Source organism: Necator americanus, chromosome II (genome assembly GCF_031761385.1).
Source record: "Necator americanus strain Aroian chromosome II, whole genome shotgun sequence".
NCBI lineage: Eukaryota > Metazoa > Nematoda > Chromadorea > Rhabditida > Ancylostomatidae > Necator > Necator americanus.
The window spans coordinates 40,916,045-40,941,576 of NC_087372.1; the positions used below are offsets into that span (position 1 = coordinate 40,916,045).

General features: G+C 37.4%; 3 protein-coding genes across 4 annotated transcripts; 1 reads left to right on the forward strand and 2 right to left on the reverse strand.

Moving 5' to 3' along the window:
- Positions 1-330: 330 nt before the first annotated feature.
- On the forward strand, positions 331-1,604 carry RB195_020950 (uncharacterized protein; the record flags this gene model as incomplete). 2 transcript variants are annotated; one of them, XM_064189517.1, is made up of 6 exons in its annotated part: positions 331-372; positions 463-543; positions 967-1,073; positions 1,182-1,327; positions 1,412-1,491; positions 1,551-1,604. In XM_064189517.1, the coding sequence occupies 6 exons, from the start codon at positions 331-333 to the stop codon at positions 1,602-1,604; spliced, it is 510 nt and encodes a 169-aa protein (XP_064045398.1). The 2 variants fall into 2 exon arrangements, with proteins under 2 accessions (XP_064045398.1, XP_064045399.1); XM_064189518.1 differs by lacking the exons at positions 331-372; positions 463-543; positions 967-1,073 and having other exon boundaries at positions 1,237-1,327.
- A 3,715-nt stretch (positions 1,605-5,319) lies between these two features.
- Positions 5,320-12,119, reverse strand: RB195_020951 (uncharacterized protein; the record flags this gene model as incomplete). The annotated part of the gene is made up of 11 exons (XM_064189519.1): positions 5,320-5,360; positions 5,425-5,520; positions 5,827-5,922; positions 6,121-6,225; positions 6,307-6,366; positions 7,956-8,044; positions 10,234-10,310; positions 10,390-10,482; positions 10,548-10,640; positions 11,869-11,994; positions 12,078-12,119. The coding sequence occupies 11 exons, from the start codon at positions 12,117-12,119 to the stop codon at positions 5,320-5,322; spliced, it is 918 nt and encodes a 305-aa protein (XP_064045400.1).
- Positions 12,120-15,636: 3,517 nt separating this feature from the next.
- Positions 15,637-22,352, reverse strand: RB195_020952 (uncharacterized protein; the record flags this gene model as incomplete). Its single annotated transcript, XM_064189520.1, has 15 exons — positions 15,637-15,741; positions 15,808-15,902; positions 15,958-16,092; positions 16,987-17,066; positions 17,152-17,237; positions 17,318-17,434; positions 17,520-17,635; positions 18,227-18,283; positions 18,529-18,612; positions 18,699-18,787; positions 18,851-18,918; positions 19,027-19,119; positions 21,252-21,344; positions 21,991-22,101; positions 22,308-22,352. The coding sequence occupies 15 exons, from the start codon at positions 22,350-22,352 to the stop codon at positions 15,637-15,639; spliced, it is 1,374 nt and encodes a 457-aa protein (XP_064045401.1).
- Between the last annotated feature and the right edge of the window lie 3,180 nt (positions 22,353-25,532).

Below are 25,532 nucleotides of genomic sequence, written 5' to 3' on the forward strand. Positions count from 1 at the left end.
CGTGGCTTTGTTCTTAAGAGAAAAATAGGGGGGGGGGGGAACGCAGAAAGAGATGTCTCAGAGAAAGTGCTGAGTGTTCGCGAAGGTGCCGCGATCGTCCGGGTCAACGTAGGTGCCGAAAACTATGAACCACATTTTGTGAAACCTGATTATATACATATTACACAATCGCCACAATTAATATAACTCTATGATGTGCACATATCAAATGTTTCACTTACGCGACATTCATACGAATAGAAGATGACATGTTTTTGAGTCAAATTTCAGTGGGGCTTTTCATATCTCCTTACATTCTTACTCGCTGGACTATTCATTAAGTATTTTGTGATGGCATTTATATTCTTCGTTGTGTACGGGATTTCCGTAGGGGTAAGTGCTTTCGCGCAAAACTACTACGAGGACTACTTATGAAGCATAGAGATGAAGAAATACTTGTTTTTTGGAAATAAATAAGTTCAGATGATGCTTCACGTGAAAAAGACAAATTTTGTTCAATGGAAAAGACATCGGGGCACCTTGCAGTTTTCACAAAGTTATCAGGTTGAGTTTTTTCGTTAGTTCTACGGCTGATTTCAGATAGCACACATCAAATTATCGCTGCTTCCATGTTACGAGTTTGATTAAGTTGTTCGTCGAGATTTAGAGAGTAGATTAGTATTAGGAGGGGTAAATCCTCCACATGGTCCGATTTACTGTCAGCTGAACCGGTAGCCTCACAATTTTTCACCGCTATTTTTGACTTTACGCGGTTCACGGGAGAGTGCTTTCGAACAGAAATTTGCGAGAATCTCGAAATTTCGAGAACGGAAATACATATTCCTCGGTGCTGGATTTGACTATTCCACAGAGATTTTAAGCGGCTTTATTGCTGAAATACTACTTCTGGGTTTTACAAATGTGGATATTTTTCTGAGTTTACTATCAGCTATCGGCTATCCAACTGCCTTAATTTTCTATCTAAAGGTTCGCGAAAATGTCGCTTCTGCTACATATCTCTATAACAGCTTTTTCGTGCTTTCAATTCAAACTATTATCGGATGGATCTGCATAGTAATATATCTCGTTTTCAGGTAGTTTCTTACTATTTATTCCTAGTTTCTAACCATTGATATCGGGCAAATGACCGCAGTATGGTTTGTAGTTGAATTGTGAGCAAATAAAAACGGCACAGCTTTTAGGAAGATTTATTTGGTTCCCATACTCGAAAAGATTTTCGGTTTTGTTTTCGATGTGATGGTAGCTCTACTTACAACAACAATTCCGCTGACTATCATCAAATATAATGAGAAGCTAAGAGCAAAGTTTCTTAAAATATGTAGCAAAAGTAAGAAATTGAATACTAAATTCCCCACCTTTATTTTCTAAGGAGCACGCTCTGTAGTTCTCTTTGACTCAAATTTTTCTTCAGTATGCAATTCTAAGGAACAACTGGAAGGAACGAACGCGCGACATTTTGTTGATCTTGAGGGAACGAGAATTAAGGTTGAGGTAAAATGATTCCCTTGAACTTGTTATGGCAAACTTTCAAGAGATCCCATTGTTTTTAGACACGAGATGAAACTGCTGTATATTTCAATCAGTTCACACAAGCCTGGTCCTAATGCGAAACAGTTTCTTCTTTGTTTCTGTTTCTGTTAGAGAGATGCATATGTTCGCATGACAGCAGGAAAAAAGTCGTTTGTTCTTAGAAGAATTACAAACGACTCTCTCCTAGACCGGCTTTCATTTCGCCATCACGCGATTATTGCTCATTAAAAGGTCGTTATTACAATATTGAGAAATGTTTGATAGTTGCTCCTCATATATATTTTATTTCAATAAATATCACAAAAATGTTGGGCGATTTTAAACACGAAATTACAAAATGTTAGGCGATTTTAACCAAGAAAACTACTTAATTAATCCTTTAATTTTTCCTTCTGTGAATAAATGTAGACAGACATACGCGGATAGAGGTAAAGGATAATAAATCGCAGCTACATATATTGTCGTTATTGCAAATCTTGGCTGGTAAACGTGATGTAAAAGGCTAAGATTCCAGCGGTGGTGTTATGGACCAAGTTACCGCGGTTAGATATCAAGTTACCTTTAGGTTTCTTCCTTATTACAGGAGCGTAGCCAACTCTAGTCCTTCTGCATGATTCCTTTTTATATTAGTCTATATGACAGTCAGGATTCGAAGAATTGTTAGCGTTAGCCACTACTGCAAAGAAGTCTATACTTCACTTACAGGAAGAGTTTTGCCTGAGAAGAAAACTGTGTCATTGTTATGGAGATATTTACCTCATAGAGGTTAAAAAAATTTTCATCAGGAAATGGACTGAGCTTGAATTATATTCGGACACGTGTATTCAATTAAAGGTGCGTTTCAGATCTAATGAAAAAAGTGTACAGTGTTGACATGAAAAAGGGAATTATCCACAGTATGGTCAAAAGAGCTACAGAAATGTGCACAGGAGATGGACAACGTACGAAATCACTAAAACTAGCCCAAAATATAGCTAGTTTAAACGGCTACAGGAGATCGAAACACAACCCACTATCTCCAACTAGAAATGAAATAGTGAGAATTCCAAGTGAAGGTAGAATTCCCCGTGTGCATTCCCTTCGTTTCCGATTCCTTAACTGGTGCGATAGCCCAGATTCTTATGCGAGCACGGTTGCAAAATGATGTTGTATTAGTGAACATCCCGAATGATAGCATCAAGCGACACTTGGTTCTTAATAGACTCTACGATAGGCAATGTGTATCGGAGTGTTGCGTTGTTTGTCCATCTGGTAAAACTGGAGACAGCACGAAGACTGGGGTAATCTTCCGGGCAGAATGCCTGACATGTAATGACATCTATATTGGAGAAACTGGAAAGATCCTGAGCCCCCGTTCCAAGGAGGATTTGGCTGGTAAGAAACATGATAGAAATGAGTTTGAAATAAAGAGTACGATACTAGCCTATCAGAAAGAAATATCTGGTAGGAGTGGATTGGAAGCATTCTGGATTTCCGTCAAGAATCATGTATATAATAACGGGCTTATTCTGTCACGTGTGTGTGTGTGTTTGTGTGTGTGTGTGTGCGTGTGTGTCAGTCACGAAATTCAAAAAGGGGGTGCGATGGGTCCACCAGCGTCAAGTTGGTGCCTCGACGCTAGAAAGCTATAAAATGGGGTGCGACGAGTCCACTGGCGCCAGATACCTATAGGAGTGGGTGCAACGGGTCCACCGGCGCCAAATACCTATAGAAGGGGGTGCGACGGGTCCACCGGCGCCAGATACCTATAGGAAGGGGTGCAACGGGTCCACCGGCCCCAGATAGCTATAGGAGGGGGTGCGATGGGTCCAACGGCGCCAGATACCTATAGGAAGGGGTGCAACGGGTCCACCGGCCCCAGATAGCTATAGGAGGGGGTGCGATGGGTCCAACGGCGCCAGATACCTATAGGAAGGGGTGCAACGGGTCCACCGGCCCCAGATAGCTATAGGAGGGGGTGCGACAGGCCCACCGGCGCCACATACCTATGGAAGGGGGTGCGATGGGTCCAACGGCGTCAGATTTGTGCGCCGGCGCCAGATTACTATAATATGGGGTGCGACGCACCCCATATTATAAATGTTTGCAGCAGTTTCATAGCCGTGAACACTGGGCGCTTTGCTCTTCACTTTTATGACTCTGCGTGCCTATTTCCTTCTTCGCTCGCCTCAAGTTTGTAGCATGCCGTTTTCAGAAAGTGGAAACACGCATGCAAACGGTTGCTTAAATAGTAGCAAGATGTTTATGTGATCTGACGTGGAACGCTATCATTATCAGTAGAATGATGTCTTTCGCGTCATTTAATGCTAAAACATCATAATGTGATAACTATTGGGGGAAATCAAGAGGAATACCCATACTTCGAGTAATGCTTTCAAATAGTATCTTTATTATTCTGTCATCGAAGGAGTGTTTGCAGCTGATGGTCGAATATTCTCCATATGTAAAATTGACGCGTTTGGAAGGAAAACTCCGTAATCTTTCGCCTTAATTTATAGTATAAAGAAGAGAAGGAGAGCGTTGTTAAGAAAAAAAACATCTAATTTTACAGAAAACACCACTACTATTAACTTTCATTGATCAGTGAAGGGGAGCGAAGCTAAAATCACCGAAAGTCTGAAGTCCGGCTTTAGCCGGACATTCAGACTGGTTTATGAATAACGGAAATGAGTGCCTATCATTTACCAATGACTTTATGCCGTTGGTAACGCTCTTTGAGCTATAAGATTGTCCCACATGCAGTTCGTTAACAATATCAAGACACCAGTACTTAAGGATACTGCTAAAGGCGTAGATTTCATTCGTCTTGAGTGACAATCTGTAATAACGCGGTAGTTTACTAACCCCGATAGTCGGTGAGACTGGTCAGCCTGTTTCCCTTTCGGAGTTCCTGCGAAGTATACTTTGAACGATATCGAGGCTTGGGAAAGAAAAAAGTTTGATAGGATATCCATAGCATCAAAGATCTTTAACTATTTTCAGGCCTCTGACAAAGACGAAGTTGTCGAAACGTGAGACCAATAATAAAGTTTCACGAAAATCTCGTTGGAATAACAAGAAACATATATTAATTGTGTTACCTGCACACATTGATCACGTATAGCATGTATGTGGATCGTTACGACGTGATTGTTCTGGATAGTACTTTGCATTTCCGCAATCCCATTTTTAAATGGGAAGCGGGTGTAGCAGAGTTCATTGAAGGTTTGACTGGAACTCACGGTCGATGCTCCAACACCGCCCTAGGGAAAACCAATTGGACCACCATGTCTCGGAGTTGATGAATTGGTGCGAGACGTGTCTTGGGATGAAAAACTACAATACATAAAGTACAAAAGAAAAACACTTGATACGGGCTCTTCTCTGCAATTCAGTGTATGAGCTGCATACGGGTTCATGAACCTCGAGCGACCCTGAGCTAATATAGTACGTGTAGAGGCTCCGAAGCGGATTGAATAGCGCCAGAAATTTTTGATTTCTGTTGCGTTTTGCTCAACCTGTTTTCTTCTGCGAACATCCTGGGGATTGTGGTATAGTGATGTATCAACCACCAAATCAAGAACACAATTAGATTAAGATGGATTCCAACTGTTATAACGTCAAAGAAGCCGAACAGCATTTCCTCACTGTTCCAGCTCACTGTCTTTGATACTTTTGTGGTGTTAGTCCAGGTAATCAAAGAAATACACATAAAACACTAAGACAGCGTCATTAACTATTTATTCTTTTTTGTTCAGAAGAAGGTGTTTAAAATAATTGACATTGGGAGAGATTCGATTCCATTTAAGATTAACGTGCAGTGAACGTTAGGATAACTGTCAACATTACGCCTGAACAATGAGAATTAAATAAATTTACCTAATTTACCTAATTGTCAGAAGCTCCGATCAATACCTGTCATTTGTTTTCCTATTGCAGTTTTCTTCTCTGTTTCCTCCGTAACATTTCTATCTTTTGGTTTATTACTGGAAGTAATTTTGGCGGTTGAACCTGTGATTGCTATTGTAGTGATTATAGGAGAAGTTGAAAGATAAATTGGTCTAGTTGTATTATTTGAGTACAAAAACACAAAGGATATTTTTTTATATACTTATTAGTTGAGATTAATAAAATATACATTGCATATCTTTTATTACTATATATATATATACATATATGTATATATATATATATATATATATATATATATATATATATATATATATATATATATATATATATATATATATATATATTATAAAGGAATTTCCCTTTAATGCCGTTCACCGACAGTCAAAGGTAAGGTCATGTTAATACCTGCTTTCTGATTTTCTTCATTTGTTTTGTTCTTTGTCTTGTCAGTAACGTTTCCATCTGTCGGTTTGTTATTGGAAGTAGTTTTGCGAGGTGAACCTACGACTGCTATTGTAGTGATTATACGTAAAGGAGGAGAATAAATTGCTCTAGTTGCATTCTATGAGCACAAAAGCACGAAATATAGTTCTACTTATACAAATTAATTCAGATCTGAGCAATAAAAAACAAACAAATTCTCCTCTCATCGACTGTCAAAAAGAGCTGTCAAAAAGAGTGCTATCTGATCTTCCTTACCTGTTCTCCTTGTCCTGTTAGTGGCGCTTCCATCTTTTGGTTTCTTGGTGGTGGCATATGTGTATGTGCTAGTTGTAGTTGTATTTTGATCATTACAAGGACCTCCTGTGTTTATCCTTATAATAATTATACGAAGAGAAAGCGGATAAATCGTCTAAAAACAGAAAATATATGTGGATCCATTACCGTATTGTGATAGCGAAACTTCTGGCATAATGTATCTGAATTCTTTGTGATAGAGCAGATCTGAAACACATCTCTTCACATATGTACGCGCAATATGGTTTTATCCTGTTTATACGAATATGAGTTTTTTTTAAATATCGAATATACGAATATGAGTTTTTTTAAATATTTTAATTCTTTAAATATTAATATTTCAATAATAAATACTGTAATTTATTCTCAGAGGGAATGCTAGTAAGTGTGAACCTCTTTGACAAACCTTATTAATATTATTGTGCTCTGCTACAGCAAGTCATTATTAATTCCGCGTAAAAAAAAGTCCGCACTAATTTTTTGACAATGAAAATGGAAATTGAAATGGGAAGCATTCCATTTGGTGGCGCGTAAATCAGGTACTTCTGTTCTCACATAAGGTGAAAGGTCCACTTACGGAATCAGTTCCCGAAATTCGGAACCGATTCGTATGATTCGAAATCTACTAGCTGTACCAGGGCATTAGTGACCGTATGCTATTCAAAGACTAAATCTAAATGGATGTTACTCGTTTAAAAATTGAAGGAGCGAATGTAAAAGGGTATGTAGCGGTTAGTGGACATTTTAAATGGGAATTATTGTATTTTAAGTATTTTAAGTATGTATATGTACAAGCGGACGACAAAAAATTATCAATTTAACAAAACGTTCTGGTGTCTTGAGACCTCGGCATACTTCTGTCTGTTTTCTTTTAGTGCTTACAAGGTTTTTAGATGCAACTTTTATTAGCCTGCCATTTCGCCTTTTTCTCCTCAGAGGTCCTATGTAAAGAACGTGCCGCAACGAAAGTTTGTTGCCAAACATTCCATGCTCCCTTCAGACACTGTGATGATTAGCCCTTCAGATTATGGGCTTTGACACAGTGTGCTGGACGAAAGAACCTTTCTGGAGTATATGGTAATCGTGCGTTACATAACTGTGCTGATTGTATAGCTCTAACGTTCCCAAATCGCACACTTGAATACCTGATTGCGACGCTAACTATGAAATATGAGTATAGTTCGTTAATTACGACGTCGCATCTTAAAGAAAAGAGAAGATTCTAAGGAAGGGGGGAATTCTATGCAGGGGAGGAAATCTAAAAAAGTGAAAAAGAGCAAGTATTTGTTACCGGAAAGCCACGTATTTTTGAGGAAGAAAACAACACATGCCGGAATCTTGTCGAAATTAAACAGTTCTCTGATGTTCTCTATCGTGCAATATCTACTGTTTTTTCTAGCTATGAAACTGAAACAAACTGTTTTGCAATTAACTTGAAATGTGCCAGTTTCGTTTATTTACCCAATGAGCAATTATCTCTAACTCTAGTGCACCACTTTGTAGCCACTTATAATTTTGAAAATAAATATTTTTGTGTACGTTCTTCAGAGTCCTAAAAAAAGTAGGCAGAACTCGTCATCATCTTTTCGGACTATTTTCCTATTAGTGTAATCTGAACTTTGTCGTGCTGCTCTTATCAGAAGTATTCAGCCAGTTAATCTGTTGATTTTTCCTCCATTTTTTTGTGACATGTACATATTATAATTTCTTTACTGCTACTATTTTATTTTGCAGTTTTTATGTAGAAGATTAAAAGTTTTCCCTTTATGGGTAGCTAATTAAAGAAATGAACTCACGCGTCTTATTAAATGGTCCGCTTGCCAATAATATGTAATAAGAATGATCGAGATTAAAGAGGCCATGTACTTCTGTCTTTTGACGTTCACTGAAAGTACGTAAAACTCAACAAGAACACATAGTTAAGAAAGATTTCTTCAGAAACATGTAGCAAACCAGCTACTCGTGCTGCAGCGCAAGTTTAACATCATTAGCCCTCGAAATCTAGCTATCTAGCAAGCTACTTAACTTGCTCGAATGACCTCTTAGAGTAATACCTTAGGAGTTACTATCGAATTAGATTCTTTCGTAGCTTTAACCGAAGACTGCCATTTTATAGAAACCTATATTTATATTTTTGTTTATTAATTTTTGCACTTATCATTTTTATCATTTTTAAAGATTTTTATTATTTTCGTTTGTTATTTTTTATATTTTTGCCAACTTTAGCGTGAAATAACTACAATGCTATGCATAAACATTGAAGGAGCGATGGTGAAAGAACGTGCGCCGCCGCCGCCGCCGCCTACCGTCACCCACTCTTCACTTGTCACAAAATGGAGTTTTTGGAACAATTTATATATAACTGCATTCCTCTTTTTGAGATCTATTGTCGTTCCTGCGCACCACTTTCACGCACAGTTGACGACAACGCAACAACGTAAAGATACGCGCGAGTACCGTCCTACTGTAGCTATCGCACGGCCAAGCAGTGTATAAAATCCAACATGCGACGCTCTGGGTCTCTTTCGTCACCCTTTTGCGTGCGACTTCGTTTCAATGTGCATCCCGCGTTTTCATCAAATCATGTGCCCACATTCAAATATGCTTTCTTGTCGAGTTCGAATAGCATTTCTGATCATTTTTTGATGGAACTCCAAAACAATCTGGCCACTGGATGGAGGCACACTAAAGAAAGCCACACCATAAACAAATAAGGCCCCAAGCCAAGAGTAATTTACAACAAAACTATCTAACCAGCCCCGCTGTAGCATATAGTATGTTCCAGCTCTGTTCTTCGTGTGTTTTGGGTTTTCCCAGGTAGCCACTTTGCAGTGAACGTCATTTGGATAAGCTGCTTTACGATATCGCTTGCGTACCGGAGGGGCCAGCCCGGCATCCGATGATTTGTCCTAATACAAGTTCCTCCGGACCTGGGCAATGGTGATTGGGTCTCATTATTTTATGAAATATAGACAGGAAAATTTCATTTACATAGTACAGGAACCAAAACTTTGGAAATTCTACCTTTTCTACTTTTCCTTTCATTTTTCCCCACTTTACACCCTCATTAATCTTCAAAACAGAGTTCCATTTGAAATAACCCGAGGACTCCCGGTTAAAACAATGCTATTCGCTTTACAACAAAGCGGTTTTGACTTTAGATGGGTCTCCTTGCTCCCTTATAACACCCTGTTTTCATAACATTCATAAATTGAACACTTTTCGAACTATGACGTTAAGCTATGTTAGTTGCAATTATCGCCTGTTTGCGAAGGTTTGGCGGTATTTCCGCCAAACATTATATTTTTATATACTTTATATTTTTTTATAAATTGTTCCGAAACTTTCATTTCATGAAAACTAAAGAGTGCGGGACACTAACCTGGGGCACCATCATTCATAGTCGGATTTTTCAAAGTTCAGGTGAAGCGTTGCAGTCTCGGCTCGCTTGAAATAGCTATTCACGGTATCGTTTACTAAACGGTTTCTATCTTCACGAGGTGAGGGCGAACCTGTGTGATCACACGAGATCTTTTGCGGCCAGCGTAATATGTAACTCAGAATAGTATATCGTATTGCTGTCCACAAAGCTACCGTTTCTTCAGTACCATCAGAAGGACGCAGTTGAAGTAGTCCAATGGAATGGAGGACCCAGGAACGTTTTCCATAGAGAACAGAGTGCTACTGGGTTCACTTTCGTTAGCGATGATGACCATAATCATTAACGATTCCATTCTTAATAAATATTGAGCAGAACTATCGTAGTGATCTTTCTAATTGCTCTTATTTTCCCAAAGGTACTAAGTAAATTGGGGAACGTAAGAAGTATGAAACCAGGCTTCCAGAGCGTGCTCTTTATAGTACGCATGCTTGTTCGGGTTTGTAAATTTCGTCTGAAGTTACAACATTCGTCGTCTTGCCAACGTCTGACCTTCGAATAGGTACTGAGATACCGTTCTGTCCATTTAGGGTAGCAATTCTTACTTTATAGAAATATGGAATGAAAATGAAGTGCAGAAGGAACACGTGAAAAGAGTAAGCAAGATTCAATGGCTATGCATTGGTTACACATACCGTATCTTACAGTAAAGCACACCATTCGAGTTGGTAGCCGCATCGACGACTTGCTCTTTGCGTCTTATATCATCGGGCTAAATTAATAGGTAGGTAATCACTAAAAGTACTTCTACAAACCCTTAAAATTCATTGAAAAAGAATCCCGACACCAACCATAATGAAAATTTTATTATCATGTAGGATAGTTGCCAAGTCTCCTGAGACCATTCCTCGGAATCTGGCACAAAACACGACCATATCGCTGCCCTTAACATCACGTGTTCACAGCGCTATGTGTGTCAATCTGCAAAAAAAACCTTAGATCTTCATACCATTTTGTTATCCTTCGAAAATGCAACAGCTATGTATGCATCTTCCTCTTCAGGTGTTCCCGATATTTCCATTTGAAGATCCGTTCCATTCACCTTAAAGATATCTGATTGCTGTACTTGATTTTTGATGGGTACAAGATGAACATAAGCGTTTAATCTGCATCGTTAGAAGCGCTTTCAGAGGGGAAATCTCATCGTAATTTTTAGATCAGGTGAAGAGTTCAAAGGCTACCAAGGCGTTGTCAGAAAAAAAAACCTCGAGAACAGGAAGAGTATTAATTAAAGAAGAGGAATAGTATTTCCCGAGAAATAAACAATTTATATGCCCTACGCTAATGCGCTTCATTGTTGCTCATTTTTATGCGGATCTTTATGAGCACCAACAAGTTGTGATATTAGCGTTTTTGAGGTTACTTTAAGCACTTTTATGGGCGTACAGTACCGTATTCACACCGCAATTCGTTTGGCTATACTTCACATGCTTACTTTGATCAGTTAGTAATGAGGAACTGAGGAAAAAAACTGTTGTACACATACAGCGCCTTAACGGCCTTTCTAAGACCACATAAAACAAGTGTACCATGTAGTATTATTCAATAATTACTCATTTTAATAGAGATTCAAGACATTTTTCACTTCTCCTCACTCTTGTTGATCTACACGGACGATATTCATGGCATGGAAAATGCCGAGACCGAAACTCTACATAGTTTTAGTCAAGTTTTACGTAGTTTAAAGGTTGAGAAAAAACAGCGGAAAGCAGCGAATGTGAGCTCTCCCTTGCATACGACACTGGTGCGGGTTGGGCACCGTTGCCGCATGCTTGCGTTGCGATCCTTACGATTCGCGAGACAGCGCGGCAAATTTGACACGTCAGCTCTCCTAGTTGTGTAGAACTTTTAATTGGAGAAGAACCTATGAATTACAGTTATGGTACGATCTAACCACATTTAATCAATACCTGTTGATCAGTCAGTATCAATACCTGTCGTTATAAGCAACAGTAGAGTGAAACGTCAGCCTCTTTAACTTCGATGCAGTTGGTGAATTCGACATCATAACGGGCCAGTTATTTTGCTAAGGAACGAAGAATGTAAATTTATTTTTGAGTCGAGTGATAGTGATCTCATCGATGGCCGATCTTCTTTTGATTTTTATTTGTTTTTGTAGTTTTTTTTCTATCATTTCTCTGTGCTGCGAAAACTTTTAGTCTTCATCTTTGGAAATTATTTAGCACAACGTGTTGACATTACCATAATGTTGCGAAAAAACCGGATAGCGGCTACTGTGTTAATACATTTATCCCGAGCACGAAACATACCTTATAAGTGAAGGTGATCTTGCAATTTCCTTTTTTTTCACATCCTTCCGGTGCCCATAAGCATCCGGTCGTGTTACCGCATTGTGCTGTGTCGATTTTTTGACCGCACACTATTTGAGCAGCAAACTAAACCGTATATCATTTTTTTAAAGTCTGCTTGGATAACATACTTTTTCTTTTCAAGATCTAGATATGAAAGCGCTACTCACCAATATCCATGCGAAAACAACCGTTTGCAGAATCATCGACATTGACTCGTTGTTCTTCCCGAAACAAATGGGTTAGCTAACGTTTAAAGTTGGTGAGTACGCTAGAGGTTTTGACCTGTTGACGACTGCCCGATAGCAAGTAGATGAATGAATGCGAATTACTGAATTAGTTGAAGGGCACTTATAAGATATCACCTTTTTTTATCACATCAGTAGCATAAACTCTCATTTTTTTTATTTTCCAATTTCAACTTCATAGTGATCACTGAATGCTGCTAGATATAGATATAAAAGTTGGCTAACGTGATTGTATCCTGCTCTATTTTTTATAACCAAAATTAATAGACAATATTAGCACATAATAAATAGGGAGTATGATAAAACGTCAAGAGAATTTTTCGTGAATAAATTCCCGAAAAAAAAGAAACAAATAAAGGCTACAGAAATTCCATTCTTGCTGATAATTATCGGAATGATTACAAAGACAGGTCGTGAGTCTAAGGAACTTGCATGCAGTTTGTTTTATGAAATTTTTCAAACAGAACTTTTTGTGAAGCAAGCAAGAAGTGTGTACTGTATTTACGCAGAGGTGCAATCGATGAAAAAACAGTGAGCATATGATGGCTTTTTGCACCTGATTTCTATTCAAGAGGTGAGGATAACCTGGGACATTGATTGGGTGAAGTTGTAATAATAGTTGGAAACAGATTGTCGATCAAGACTTTGTTGGTGTTTTTTTTTCAGAAAACTTATATTCATGAACAAATTGAGTAAACGTACAGAACTTATTGATAGATTGATTTCTTGCTTTGCAACTACGCGCAATTATCTAAGATCTAAAGTGAATAAAGTTGTCCTTTACTAGGGAGAATTGGCTTTGGAATTTTTGACTCAAATTCCGAATGGAAATAATCAGTAGATATATCCGAAGTTGAATTTGAGAATCGAGAGTGATCAACAATTAACGAGAACTACAGAAGCGTTTGAATCGGAAAAGTCTTAGACCTAATCTTTCACAAACAGTAGAGGTGTCATCTTAGCATCCTGAAAAGAGTGAATCATTTTGATGTAATTTGGAAGCGCGAAGGGAATTAATAAGGAGAATTAGTCGTCTTTTAAAGAGACGACCAATCAAATCATTATTCAGTATTCAATTTTTGGTCTTAAACCGCCACAATAATGACCCGAATGTCACGAATTATACGAATTATTCATCGTACGTTATTCCTAGAATGACAGCAAAAGGTGAGGAATGCAAAGCAATTCAAATTGTTGCGATTTTTATTGCTGGAAGATGACAATGACTCCATACACAATTCATTTCTTTGGAATGTTTCGACAATAATCGATCCATCGATGGTTTTGTAGCTCATCTCAAATAAACAATGAAGCTAATAGAGCGGCAACGACTTTAGAAATTAAAACTAAAATAATAGTGAAACAAACATCAGAGGCAACATAGGTGTTTTTTTTCACATGATCTCAATTGTATCTTACATTCTCGAAACTAGGGTTTGATGTCTTGTAGAGATTCTTTTTTTCCTAGATTTTTTAAAGATTTTTTTTTTGGAGTCTAGTTGGGAAGATTGGAATTTTCTTATTTTTCATCTTTGTTGAGAGTTCGTAGAACAATGGAAATCTTAGACTCTGCATTTCTTGCTATCTAACATCTTCATGTTATTGGGAAAAAAGAAATATTTAATATACAATAATTTATTAATAATAATAATTTTTATTATTTAATTTATAATTTAATTATATAATTTAATTTAATATATATGTATATATATATATATATATATATATATATATATATATATATATATATATATACCATGTGTAGCCATTTATGTGGTGATTGCAGGTTTAGAGTTTATCTTTATTGGGAGGGCGAGCCTCTAAGTTTTGTTTAATAAATTAATGAGCCCTGCGGGATTCCTATTTTGTTTTATAACCGCGGTTGAGGTGGTATGTTTCTGGGAGAGAGTGGATAGGAAAGGAAAAACCTGAATAGCTGTTTCTATAACACAATTAAAATTTTTTCCAAAACCCTGATTTTTGAAGAAGTAGAAATCAAGACATAATTTCGTGTACTTTTTCCGAAACTGACATATACGGGTAATTCTGTGAAAAAAAATTATGATATCTTGATGAGATACATATGAATCACTGGCTGCAGTACGGCTGTTTTGCATTGATACCGAAGTATTTAGTATTTATTATTTATTTCGTTAACTTCTATGTCTGTGTGCACGAACCTACATGCAGGACTTTTCTCTTGCGTTGATAATGACTGTTAGAAAAATCTATGTGTATTGAACAGAAAAGTGCACCTGGTTACTCGAATGAGCATAATTACAGAACTCTCCACGCCACACAGAAATGTTTGTTTGACTGATGAAAAAATCTTTAGTTTATTTTTCGTTAAAGATCACCTCACTCAACAAGTTCTTTGGAGAACATTTTTTTATCACGACTCTTTTAACTAATGTAGTAGATATTATGCAACATATCACAACAATTTTTAAGTTTTTTTTTTCTCGAATAACCACAAACTTATGATATTACTTAGATTCGCTAGTCCCGCATACATTAGACATTACGTAGCTCAATCTTTGACTGTCTAACCTCGGAGAACAGTGTAACTTAGTGGTAATGTGCAGATTGCAGAAAAATCTTTCTTCCTCATTTAAATGAAAAAAATCACAACTTGTGTTTTGGTGCGAACTGATCATTCCCATGCGAACCTTGGCATTGGAAATAATGTGATTGTGGGAGTTAGCAAATATGTCTACCAATGATTTTTCTGACTGTCCTTTCTCAGGGTGTGCCGTCTCGACATTTGGAACCTCTGCTTTGCCCTGAACTCTAGTTCTATTTCACCTGAAAGCGCACCTAAGAAATATCCCCAGTGACGGGAAAGACGTTCGTGAAACGGCATTTCAAGCTGGGGTAAAGAGTGCGTGAATTGCGGCGCACGCGACAGTAAATTTTAGTTTTGTTTTTTTTTCCTGTCCTTAAACTCAGCCTAGCATAATTTTTATTTTTTTTAAACTTTTAAACTTTTTTAAACTAAACCATAATTTTTAAACGCAAGACCAAATGAGGCAGAAATCCAATTCCTGCAAACAGACTTTTGTTTCATGGCAGTTTTACCTAACTGACCAGCGGCATTTACCTGCAATAAAATACCGTATGGAATAAAATAGTGCGAAAACCAAGTTTTTTTTTTCTTAAAACGTTTATAAGAGCAAAATGATTTCATCACCTTTACTGAAAATGGAAGACTAGAATTTTGAGCATGAGAACAGTGAATATTTCCAGTGAAAATAATAAGAAAAATCACGGAAGTGAACGTGCTGGAAATAGAGTTACACCTTAAACATGCCTGCACACTTAAACAAACATATACAAATAGAAATTCGGTATCGAAGAATGTTAGAATCTTTTAGAACTTTTAATAAAATAAAATATGCGATAGGAAAACACAGATTCACCGAAAAAAGAAATAATCCTCGAGTTAATGAGATGCTCAAAAAAAAATCATTTAAACTGATAATTATAACGATTTCGGTTTCAGTCCAATGAGAACCGAAATAGCTACGGCCGTACCGATTGCGACAATTACGAAGAAGAAAAGGAGAATTAGCTGAAGGCGTTGTGCCTGAAAAAATAATGAAATAAACAGAAATTTGTGGGAACTGCCGTGCAAAAATTTTCTAGAAATAACCTTTTCAATGACCTCCGATGAAATAATACCACTTGATCCGCCGACGCGAACCATCTCCATTTCGCCGTTGACCCTATGTCGGCTAGCCATCCAGGCTTAAACAATCATAAATTGTAGGAGTAACTTTCAAAGAAACGGGCAACTTCTCACTTCTGAATGTTAACGCTTCCATTAATATTATTGTGAGACCAGCTACAGCGATGAAAGCGATGTAGAGGCCAAGAGCCGCATCACGATCACTGAACATTGTTTGGAAATGCACCACAGCGATCATTGTAGCTGCCGCTGAAATAGAAAAATAACATTTTTTGAAGGTCAAGGTCACCAATTTATAACATCAAAACCTTTTTTCTACTCAATTTCAGGTCACATTATGGAAGTTTGATGAAAACATTGTAATTCTCCATTCTTCCAGTGACCGAAATTGAGTAAGAAAAGAAAATAGAATTATAATCAAAGAAAATTTCTATTCATGGATTTGTGGAATAACAAAATCGAATAAAAACTGGAGAATTCTTAACGCAAAAAAGTTGTGTTGATACGCCTGCGAGTAACGGTATCTCTTCTTAATCATTTCTTAAAAATCGCAACGGGAAGGTTGTCCTTGTTGAACCGCAACTTTCGAGATGACCTCCAGCACTCCTCAGTTTCTGGGAAGACTGACAACGGCTATACCAAACCTCAGTCCCTTCAGTACCTTCTTTCTGAGGAAGCAAACACAGAAACAGTGCTTTTAGACAAAATCTCGCAGTTTTGGGGGTAAATGGAAAGAATAGTAAGTAAAAGTATTTGTTTAAATTATTGACATATTGAACAACTAAAAAATAGATACACCTAGGTTTTTTTACACAATTTTTAATGAAACCTGGATAAAAAATCAAAGAGATTCGTAGTTTTCCCGTTGTCACCGCGCAATATTCAGCAGTAAACACTGCCGGATTCATGTGTGACAGTAAATGGAAAGCAAACAAGTTCGTGAAAGAATCCCTGTCGATGAACGATCAGCGTCATATCACAAGAAATTCCTTATTCCTTGTTGGACCATATTTGTAGTAGGTTAGAGTAGCGCACAATGAAGTAATTTTCACGAAAATGACATGTGCTCCGATTTTTCCCATTCTTTCCTCAAAATTTATAAGGATCCAATTTAGAGTTTTTGAAAAAATGGATTTGATTCACCTGCACAAAGCCATGATCCTGCCCCGAAGAAACCATGAATGAAATTGAAAAGAAATCGTCCTCTTTGATCTGGGTGGCACCTGAAGAGGAAAATAGCATTGGTTACCTTGAAAAAGCTCAACAGCAGCAATTAATTCAGAAGCCAGAGGTATCATCGAATGTCACCTGAATACGGCATTCAGCGGCTGCGCCCATGCGACAACGCAAGCTATCAAGCCAAGCATGGCATGAACCGAACCCCATCTATTGTTCTAAATGGAAAATTACCTTACTAGTTATGTACTTAATTCTTGATTTTTCACCGAAGAGCTTCAAAATGTTAGAAACCTACAAGTTCAGCGGATTGATACGCTTTCGGACCAACCCATCGCCAATCTTTTGCTACAAATACCACTACAAATGCAGCGATAGTTCCGGCAATTCCAATCATGTTCAAGGTGCGGTGAAACTAAGATAAACCGTTATTTTCGTACGATAGAACGAAATACTAAAATTTCAAGAAAAAAATGGAATCCCAAAGAAATAATCCTCACGTGGAACCAGAGTTTAAGACCACAAAGAGTACTGTTCGGGAAATGCCCTTTCATGTGACGTGCAAAGAGAATCCCTGTGGACAAAAAGATTGACCATGACAGAACCATCATAATACCTGGAAAAATGTGAAGAATTCAAGAAAAAGTGGATGAAACAGCATAACAAATTTACTATAGTTATTTTAGCTATTTTGTAGACATTATTAACGTGCCACAGGGAAATCTCTTCTGTGTTACCGGTACGAAAAAAAATGCTAGAGGGAAATTTTCTTGCATCTTCATTAAAGTGTTGGAAATTCTTTAGGACAATAGGATTATTGTTATAAAAAATTGGGAAAATTAAAGAAGCGTAGTTAAAATATAGGTTTTGGAATCGAAATCGGTGAAACAGTAGAAGAAATCCCCGCTGTTAGCGGTTTTGTATGGGTGTAAACGTGCCGAGAACGTGCGTCTGTTGCTAGATATGAGCACTGCTGCTGTGGACTTCGTTTACTATTTCATTCATTTCTATTTCAAGATCTGTAGTCTCGAGATGACCAAAAAAAAACTCGCGAAATTTTGTTCTCGAATTTTCAGTCCTTTAGAAAGTACTTTTCGCAGCAACAGAAGAAGCGTCAATTTGGTCGAGTGCTAGTTTTTCTTCCTAGACGAGTGCACATTATTCGCGTTTTTGTAACTGTAACTATAATTCCAACAGAATCAGTTACCATGTGCCATCATCAGTTTCTCGTATGTGGTTCTTTCACCTTCATCCATTTGTAGACCTGCAAAAATACTGAATAAGAATTAAATTGTGCTGGTAAAGATCCATGGAGTAGCGTATGTACTTGAGTAACACCAGACGACCGCGGAGCGAATTTGAATGCGTCACGGTCATCGTCACCCACAGGGTATATGAGCGCGCGCAAGAGAGATACAGTGCTTTCGATGCACTGAGTTACAGTGGACGCGTTGCGGTCGCCTTGTGTAACGAAAGACATGGGACCTATAAATTTCTTTTGTCGCTCACCTCCCACCAATCCTACACCTCTCACATAAGCCGACATCATTGTACGTGGCATTACATATCGATTTGAGTTGTGATAACTCAATCCTGAAATAGGTCCATATTTGTGATGGTTGGAACTATTGAAGGAAATCAATAATGTATTGCTAGAAAAAATCGATAAATTTGCGTACTATTCCCCTGCATAGGTCCGCTAGCCAACAATACATAGTATGTCCCATTAAGGTTAAACAAATCACTCTGATTTGGATCCAAACGTTGACTGAAACGATCGATAAACGAATAATGTTTACGAATTAGTGAATTATCAGTAAATATGCTTTACTTGATTGCACAATACATAGATCCTCCGTTTGATGTAGCTTGTACAACTTCCTGTATACCAGCACCGTTCTGTAGAAAAAAAGTGAATAATTGGATTTCGACTCAGGAAAAATGGACAAAAATGTACTTTTCAAGTTAAAAAAAAAAACCACTTAAAGCAAATCAGCAAAAACTTACGATTATGGTATTAGTACGACCTTCGTCATTTCGCGCCAATCCACCTGATATGAAACCATTGGTGTTTGAACAGTACACTACCATGTCATTGCCCTATAATAACAGGAAGAAATCGAAAAAATTTGAGAAAAGTGGACGTAAATTAGAGACGTCTCTTGATTTACACGCTATCAGAGCTTTTTTTGTGTGGAGAAGATTTAGTATCGATAGAAAACAATCGTTGTTCAGTTACTGTTTTTGCAGAGGTGTCTTCTGACGTCAAAATTTTTTTGGACTTTTTGGAGCGGCGATAATTTTGCCATGAACTGGCGACGTTATAGTGAGGTGAAGCACGGTGAGCGGGACGGTTGTGTTCTGATAAAAATACCAAGCTCGTGAGCTCGTGAACCGACCAATCTCATGTGACAACTGACAATTTCTACATGAAAGAAGTTCGTAATCAAACCAGAAAATTTCAGGGTAGAAATACTTAAACGTGCTGCCGAATATCCTTGTGGTATGAACTAAATCTAGTTTTTTTTTTTTTTAATCAGTGTGATGATCCGTAACTATACCGTTATCCAAAACCTCGTTATTGAACTTTAAAATTTCTTACTTAAGGTCCGAATGCAAGAAGGTTGTGCATCCTAGAGTATCCTCAAAAAATCGTAACTTGTTGCCTTTGCTACGACCTCGTATCACATATTACACGTTTTCACCTTTGCCTGATTTCTAGGAATATTCTTGGAATTAAAGAATAAAATGTCCTGCGTTCATTAATCTGATCAATGAATCTTGGGATGCGGTGCCTTGCCCAATTCAGAATCGTTTGAGGTTTACGGAAGTATAACCAACCTACCTATACAGTGACTTGCGGAGGCTACCCGATGCATAAAGTCATTGCTTTTATCCTCCCAGACATGTCTGATACAAATTTATAGACCCCGAAAGGATGAAAGGCGTGGTTGGCGCTGGGGCGGTATCGGGCCTCCGATCGACTCGAAGACACAGCGGAACCTCTTACCGACTGGGCTACACGCGCCCTTTATCCGTTATCCCTGATCCAGAAATTACGAGCGGACCCGCTTTTCTGTATCTTTAGCCTATCAGATTATTCCAAGAGGAACACTATTATTTACTAAAATTCTAGTCGTATTGTCGCCTTCATTCCTAGAAGTAGCCTGAATAGAGCTGTAATTAATAATTACCTATCAATGAGATTCTTGTCCCTTCCACTCCCACGAAGATCCATATTTGCAGTATTATTGAGAATGCTTCACTTAATTCGACATCTTTAGTTACGCAAAAATGCGTACTGTGACAGCCCACATTTGCTTGGGTCAGTAGAATGCAATCTCCATATTGATCACATATGTACGTATGACGGCATGCAATGAAATCCACGACCGAGCAAACAAACAACGATCTTTGACCGAGTAAAATGAATCATATTTTAAACAGTAGCAGTCATAAAACAAACTTGGGGTTACGGTAACGGGAACTGCATGGTCTTTGCAACTTTGCAACTGTTTTGCGAAGTAAATTGCGTGACGTTACATTATTAATATTTTATTATTATTTTTATTTTTATTAACGATCTATTGGCGATCGATTGCACAAGTTGCCATCCAATGTACGTGAGAAATGTTAAATCATAGAAGCAATGGTGTGATTACCGTTTCTAATCTCAGAATGAATTTTTTGCTCAAAACAAATGCACAGTAAGAACAACACTGACAAAGTGTACTACTCATGAATTTATACGGGTATATTTATTTTCAAGGTGGCGCTCTTCAAACTACGCTGTATGTAGAAGAAGAAATTATAGCTTATTATTTTCCCTTTTGTACGGTTATTTTAGAAATAAGGAAATGAGGTGAAAATCACTGAAGTATCCTTCAGTTGTACTTGGCGAATAGATTTTTTTATGAAGCAATTTCCTCGTTCAGTACCATTTCTTTTCTTTTCTTGTCCACCCCAAAAAATTGATGCAAAAGGAAATGAAGGGAATATGAGTAGTACACAGAGTCCCTTCTGCTATACCGTAATTTTCATTGTTTGACCGTTGTGAAACCTGTTTAATTTACTGGTACTCGAAAAAAACTAGAGCAGCAATGGGAAGGTTAGCCGCTTTTGAACTTAGTTATCCGATTCAGGTCGTTGAGAAAAAGGCAAAGAAAACTACCATAAAAATCTTAATGACAATGAAAATTTAATTTTTATTTTATTTTTGTTATAAAGCTCACCATTCTGTCATCTTTCGAAAAACCAACGGCAATATATGTATTTGGAGCATTAGTTGTACCCGCAAGCTCCATGTCTAGGAATGGGCCATTAACCTGGAAATAAAACATACAGAGAGGAAATTTATACTAGAGTTATATAAAAAGCTAAGTGAAATCACATTAATTTTGTTGAGATTCCGATGATGAGAATTTTTCTGTATAATAACTTTCACAAAGAGGTTTCAACTAACTCTTCAACCAAGAACAACTCGACCAGCATTTTTGGCTTCCCGCTAGAGAATAACTATGCAAAATAAGTATTTTCGACAGATAATAAGTGCAAAACCCAAGAAATGAGCATAAAAATTAGCAACAAAACGTTTACGGAAAGATAGTAACGGAAAACGTTAAGCTGAACTAAAAATAAAAACGAAAAGGTGTTTAATCCTCGCTGCAGAAATGCACAAAACAGCAGTTTGTGCCATAACCTTCTTAGAAGAAACTCGTTTCACTTTTTTTTCATTCGTTATTGTAATACAAAATCTGCTCAATTCTTTTCGAATAATTTCTCTCAAACCTAGAATTTTTCTGTTCTTTTTTGTTTTGTTTCCCGTAACTTTCCACCGAAACAAGTACACCAATAAAGGATTTTCGAGAAACATTTTGCACAGAATTTGCTGAATAACTTCATACTAGAAAATAGCGTAGAGGAATGTTTCTTTATGAAAAAATTGATCCTCCACAGGATATCTTATAGTACCTGATAGCTGAATTCAATAGTACAGTCAGCACCAGGCCGACAACCAGGAGGTGCAAATAAACAGCCTTTCATGGTTCCACATGTAGAAACGTCAAACTGAGCGTTGACCACCTTAAATATAAGTAGGATTGACTGCATTTCTCGGATCTGGCTGGCAAATGACCTTTAGGAACAAAGGTATGTTCACTAATAACATCTCCTATCTGAAATGTAGATTATGTTAAAAATTCAGAGAAGTGCGGAAAAAAAGACAGCGAAATAAAAAATTGGTAAGATCATTCTGAAAGTACGTGAATTTTGTTGGATTTGTAACTCACCGCTAATAGCGGGCCGGTGAGTAGTAAAATTATTCCAGGACGCATCTGAAACGAGAACTAAGTTTAGATATCGATCGATATTTTAGAAGTACGCAAATAACGATTGAAAAAGGATTGAAATTAAAGGTTAAACAGTAAAGTTAAACAGTCAACAGTAAAGTAGGAAAGAGAAAGCAGCATTGTTGTGGGGAAATAACGTCCACTGTATCTAAATCGATTTCTATTTAAAAGCTGTTATGTTATGAATATTTATATAATATATTGGTTTATTTATTTGTTTGATCTGTGGCGACGACAGGTACTGATTTTCAGTCATTAACATCTGACTCTATTAATAATTGAACAAATCCAATTCATCACTTTAAGATGCTACATGTGCACTAAATTTACATCATACCAACATTGGTTGGGGAAAAAACTAAATTATCTTGCGAAAACTGGTCTCCGGGCTTGATTGTTTCTTATACCCATGCCTTTCTCGCCTGCATAGATCCCATTGGTTTTAGTTTGGCCCTTTCCTTGCTTAATTTAATACTTATTGAATTGAACAAAATTATGATATAATTATAGTAGTGGCAAATTATGACATATATGTAGGAATAAAAAGGAATAGACACATATAAATAAAAAATTGGGCGAGTTCGTGGTGGAATTATGCCGAACCCGGTTAGAATGGAATTCATAATGCCTATAAAATTATTTCCATTGTTCAACAATGAATGAATTGTGGACATTTCAGAAGAGGAGGAACATGGCACTCACTGAAATATTTAAAACACATTGTGCGAAACACGGAAAGGTACGATTTAATGACGTTAAGTGAATATGTAGGGTGTAAATATGTGCATTATTCGGTACGTATACAAGATAACGAAGATCAATTGCTGCACGGTACCGCCCACGCAATACAAACACAGCGCCGAAAACACAAATAGAAAATGCTCGAACTAACATTGTCGTAACTTTTATGAACGTTAGATCAGAAAATTACTCAACCAAATATATTCGGGCATAAATTTGGATCAATCGATAAATCTAAAACGTGGCAACATTTTTGGATTTTTGGTAACAGGTACGGGAATGACAAGATCGCTATAAGCTTTAAATGGGTTTTCAGTGGAGCTTGTAAACTGAATGAAAATTACACAATTTAATTTTATGCCTGTGTTTTCAACTTTTATTAGGTGAAATTTATTTAAAAAAATGTAGTGATCATTAAGAGTCATGAAAATTTTCGATATCGAGCTCTTTTTAAATTTCATTTTAGAATTGGATTCGGAACACAACTTACATGGGTCACTGTCTAACCTCGAAATGCTCATTATGAATACAGAAATCTTGTGATTAAACAGGACCTAAGTGGTTATTTTACCCAACGAAACTACTCTCTACACTCGCACTTGAGTGATAAAAGAAACGAGTATAATGCCGCATACATCACTAATGTTCCTTACTCTCTTTTATTTGATTACTTAAGGGGGAGAAGGGCGCATATCCATCAGAAAGAATGAACAATAACGATGAAATTGACCGGATAGAGACGAAATTCTTATGAGAAACTTTTTCGAGTACATCATGACTGAGTTAAGATGGTTAATATATATGTATATAAGAATGAAGGGATAGAAATTTCTTTGTTTTTAATTACGTCTAATTAATTAAATGAATTTTAATCTGGTTTTGTGACAGTAAGAGGATCGAAAGAGTTTTCGAAGCGGTTAGTGGTGGTAGCACAACAGAGAGCAAAAAATGACTTCATTTTTGATTTATACTTTAGGCCTGGGGGTCGACCGTATTTTAAAGAACAGGTTAATGAATGCTTAGTCGATTTATGTAGGGTTAGTGAAGACCTTTTTTCTTATCCCGCGAGTACGATCGAACCCGAGTTCCCAGCGCGGAATCGTCCTGGTTCGGATTAGTTGGGTCGGAGAAGGTCTGGTCAGAGAGATTCTCTTTGAGAACGGTTAGCACTGCACCGTATAAATCGTTCTCTTATGGAAAATGGAAAAGATATGCGAGCAACCGAAGCGGATTTCACGATAAAATTCCCTCCACCATGGCAGAACGGTGTAACAAGCACACGGAGCGGGAGTTTGAGCACACAAAAGAGCGCTGTCAGCGCAATTTGCTCAACTCGGAGAACAGCTACTTCTCTTACAGTTCGAAATATGTGCGCATTGGTGACTCATAGTGCAATACAAGTTCCAGAACGTTTACACCGCAACTCAATTCATTTTAAAATGAATTATCAGATCTTTGACCCACCCAAAATCCACCCACATGCTTCAGCGTTGTCGCCATCGGTTCCACCGCAAATATTGACTGATCACGGAAATATGTTTATTTGATGCGGATCACAAACAACAAATTTTAGATTTAGCCGTTTAAAAGTAAATAGAAATCGACAATTTCTCTGAGCCAACAGCCGACAAGCTGTTTAAACATCCGCTTGTCACTCCATGACTCAGTTTGAGGGAAGTCATCTGATTGAGTAGATGAGTAAAACCTCACTGCAGCAAACTGTAGAAATTGAAGAGGAACCAGCAAACAGATGGTTTCGAAGCATTTCAATATTCTCCGCGAATTCTTGATGAGTAATCTGCCGGGAATTATTAGAAACAGTCACGACACTAATAAAGCCTAGTCTGCACTTTTTTCCCAAACGGAACTTTATTTGGATGAGCAAAGCGTTTTCAAGGAGTGACTTAACATCATCTTTGTTAAATTATTGTTTGGGAACGTGCTGCATCGTGTTCTGTTCATAAGTGATGAACTTTCTTCTTTTCGACGCCAGATTTCATTCAAAAGAACGCTTGTACCCATTTTGGGGGGAAAAAAATCAGATTTTATGTTTCATTGTACTGAAATGCTGGTTCTTAGCACGGAATATCTGCTTATCATCATTGAAAAATCTTTTACTACCAATTTGTTTTCAGTTCTATTTTGATTTTAATTTTAGTTTCAATTGGTTAGATTTCAATTTCCAACGCAGTTCCTTTAAATTCGAGTTTGACTCCTAGATCAGTTTTCAAAGATCGTAGTTGGTGTATGGGCGCTGTTAATAAAAAAACCGTTAATTAAAAACGGATTATGAAGAGTGAAATTACCTTTTCCAATATGTAGCTTTTTGAATGAAAGAAATTTAAAATCTGAACCTCAGTGAAGAAAATTTTTGACCAGCAAAAAAAAAAACACATACATTTGAGTAGTAGATTGCCTCGGACC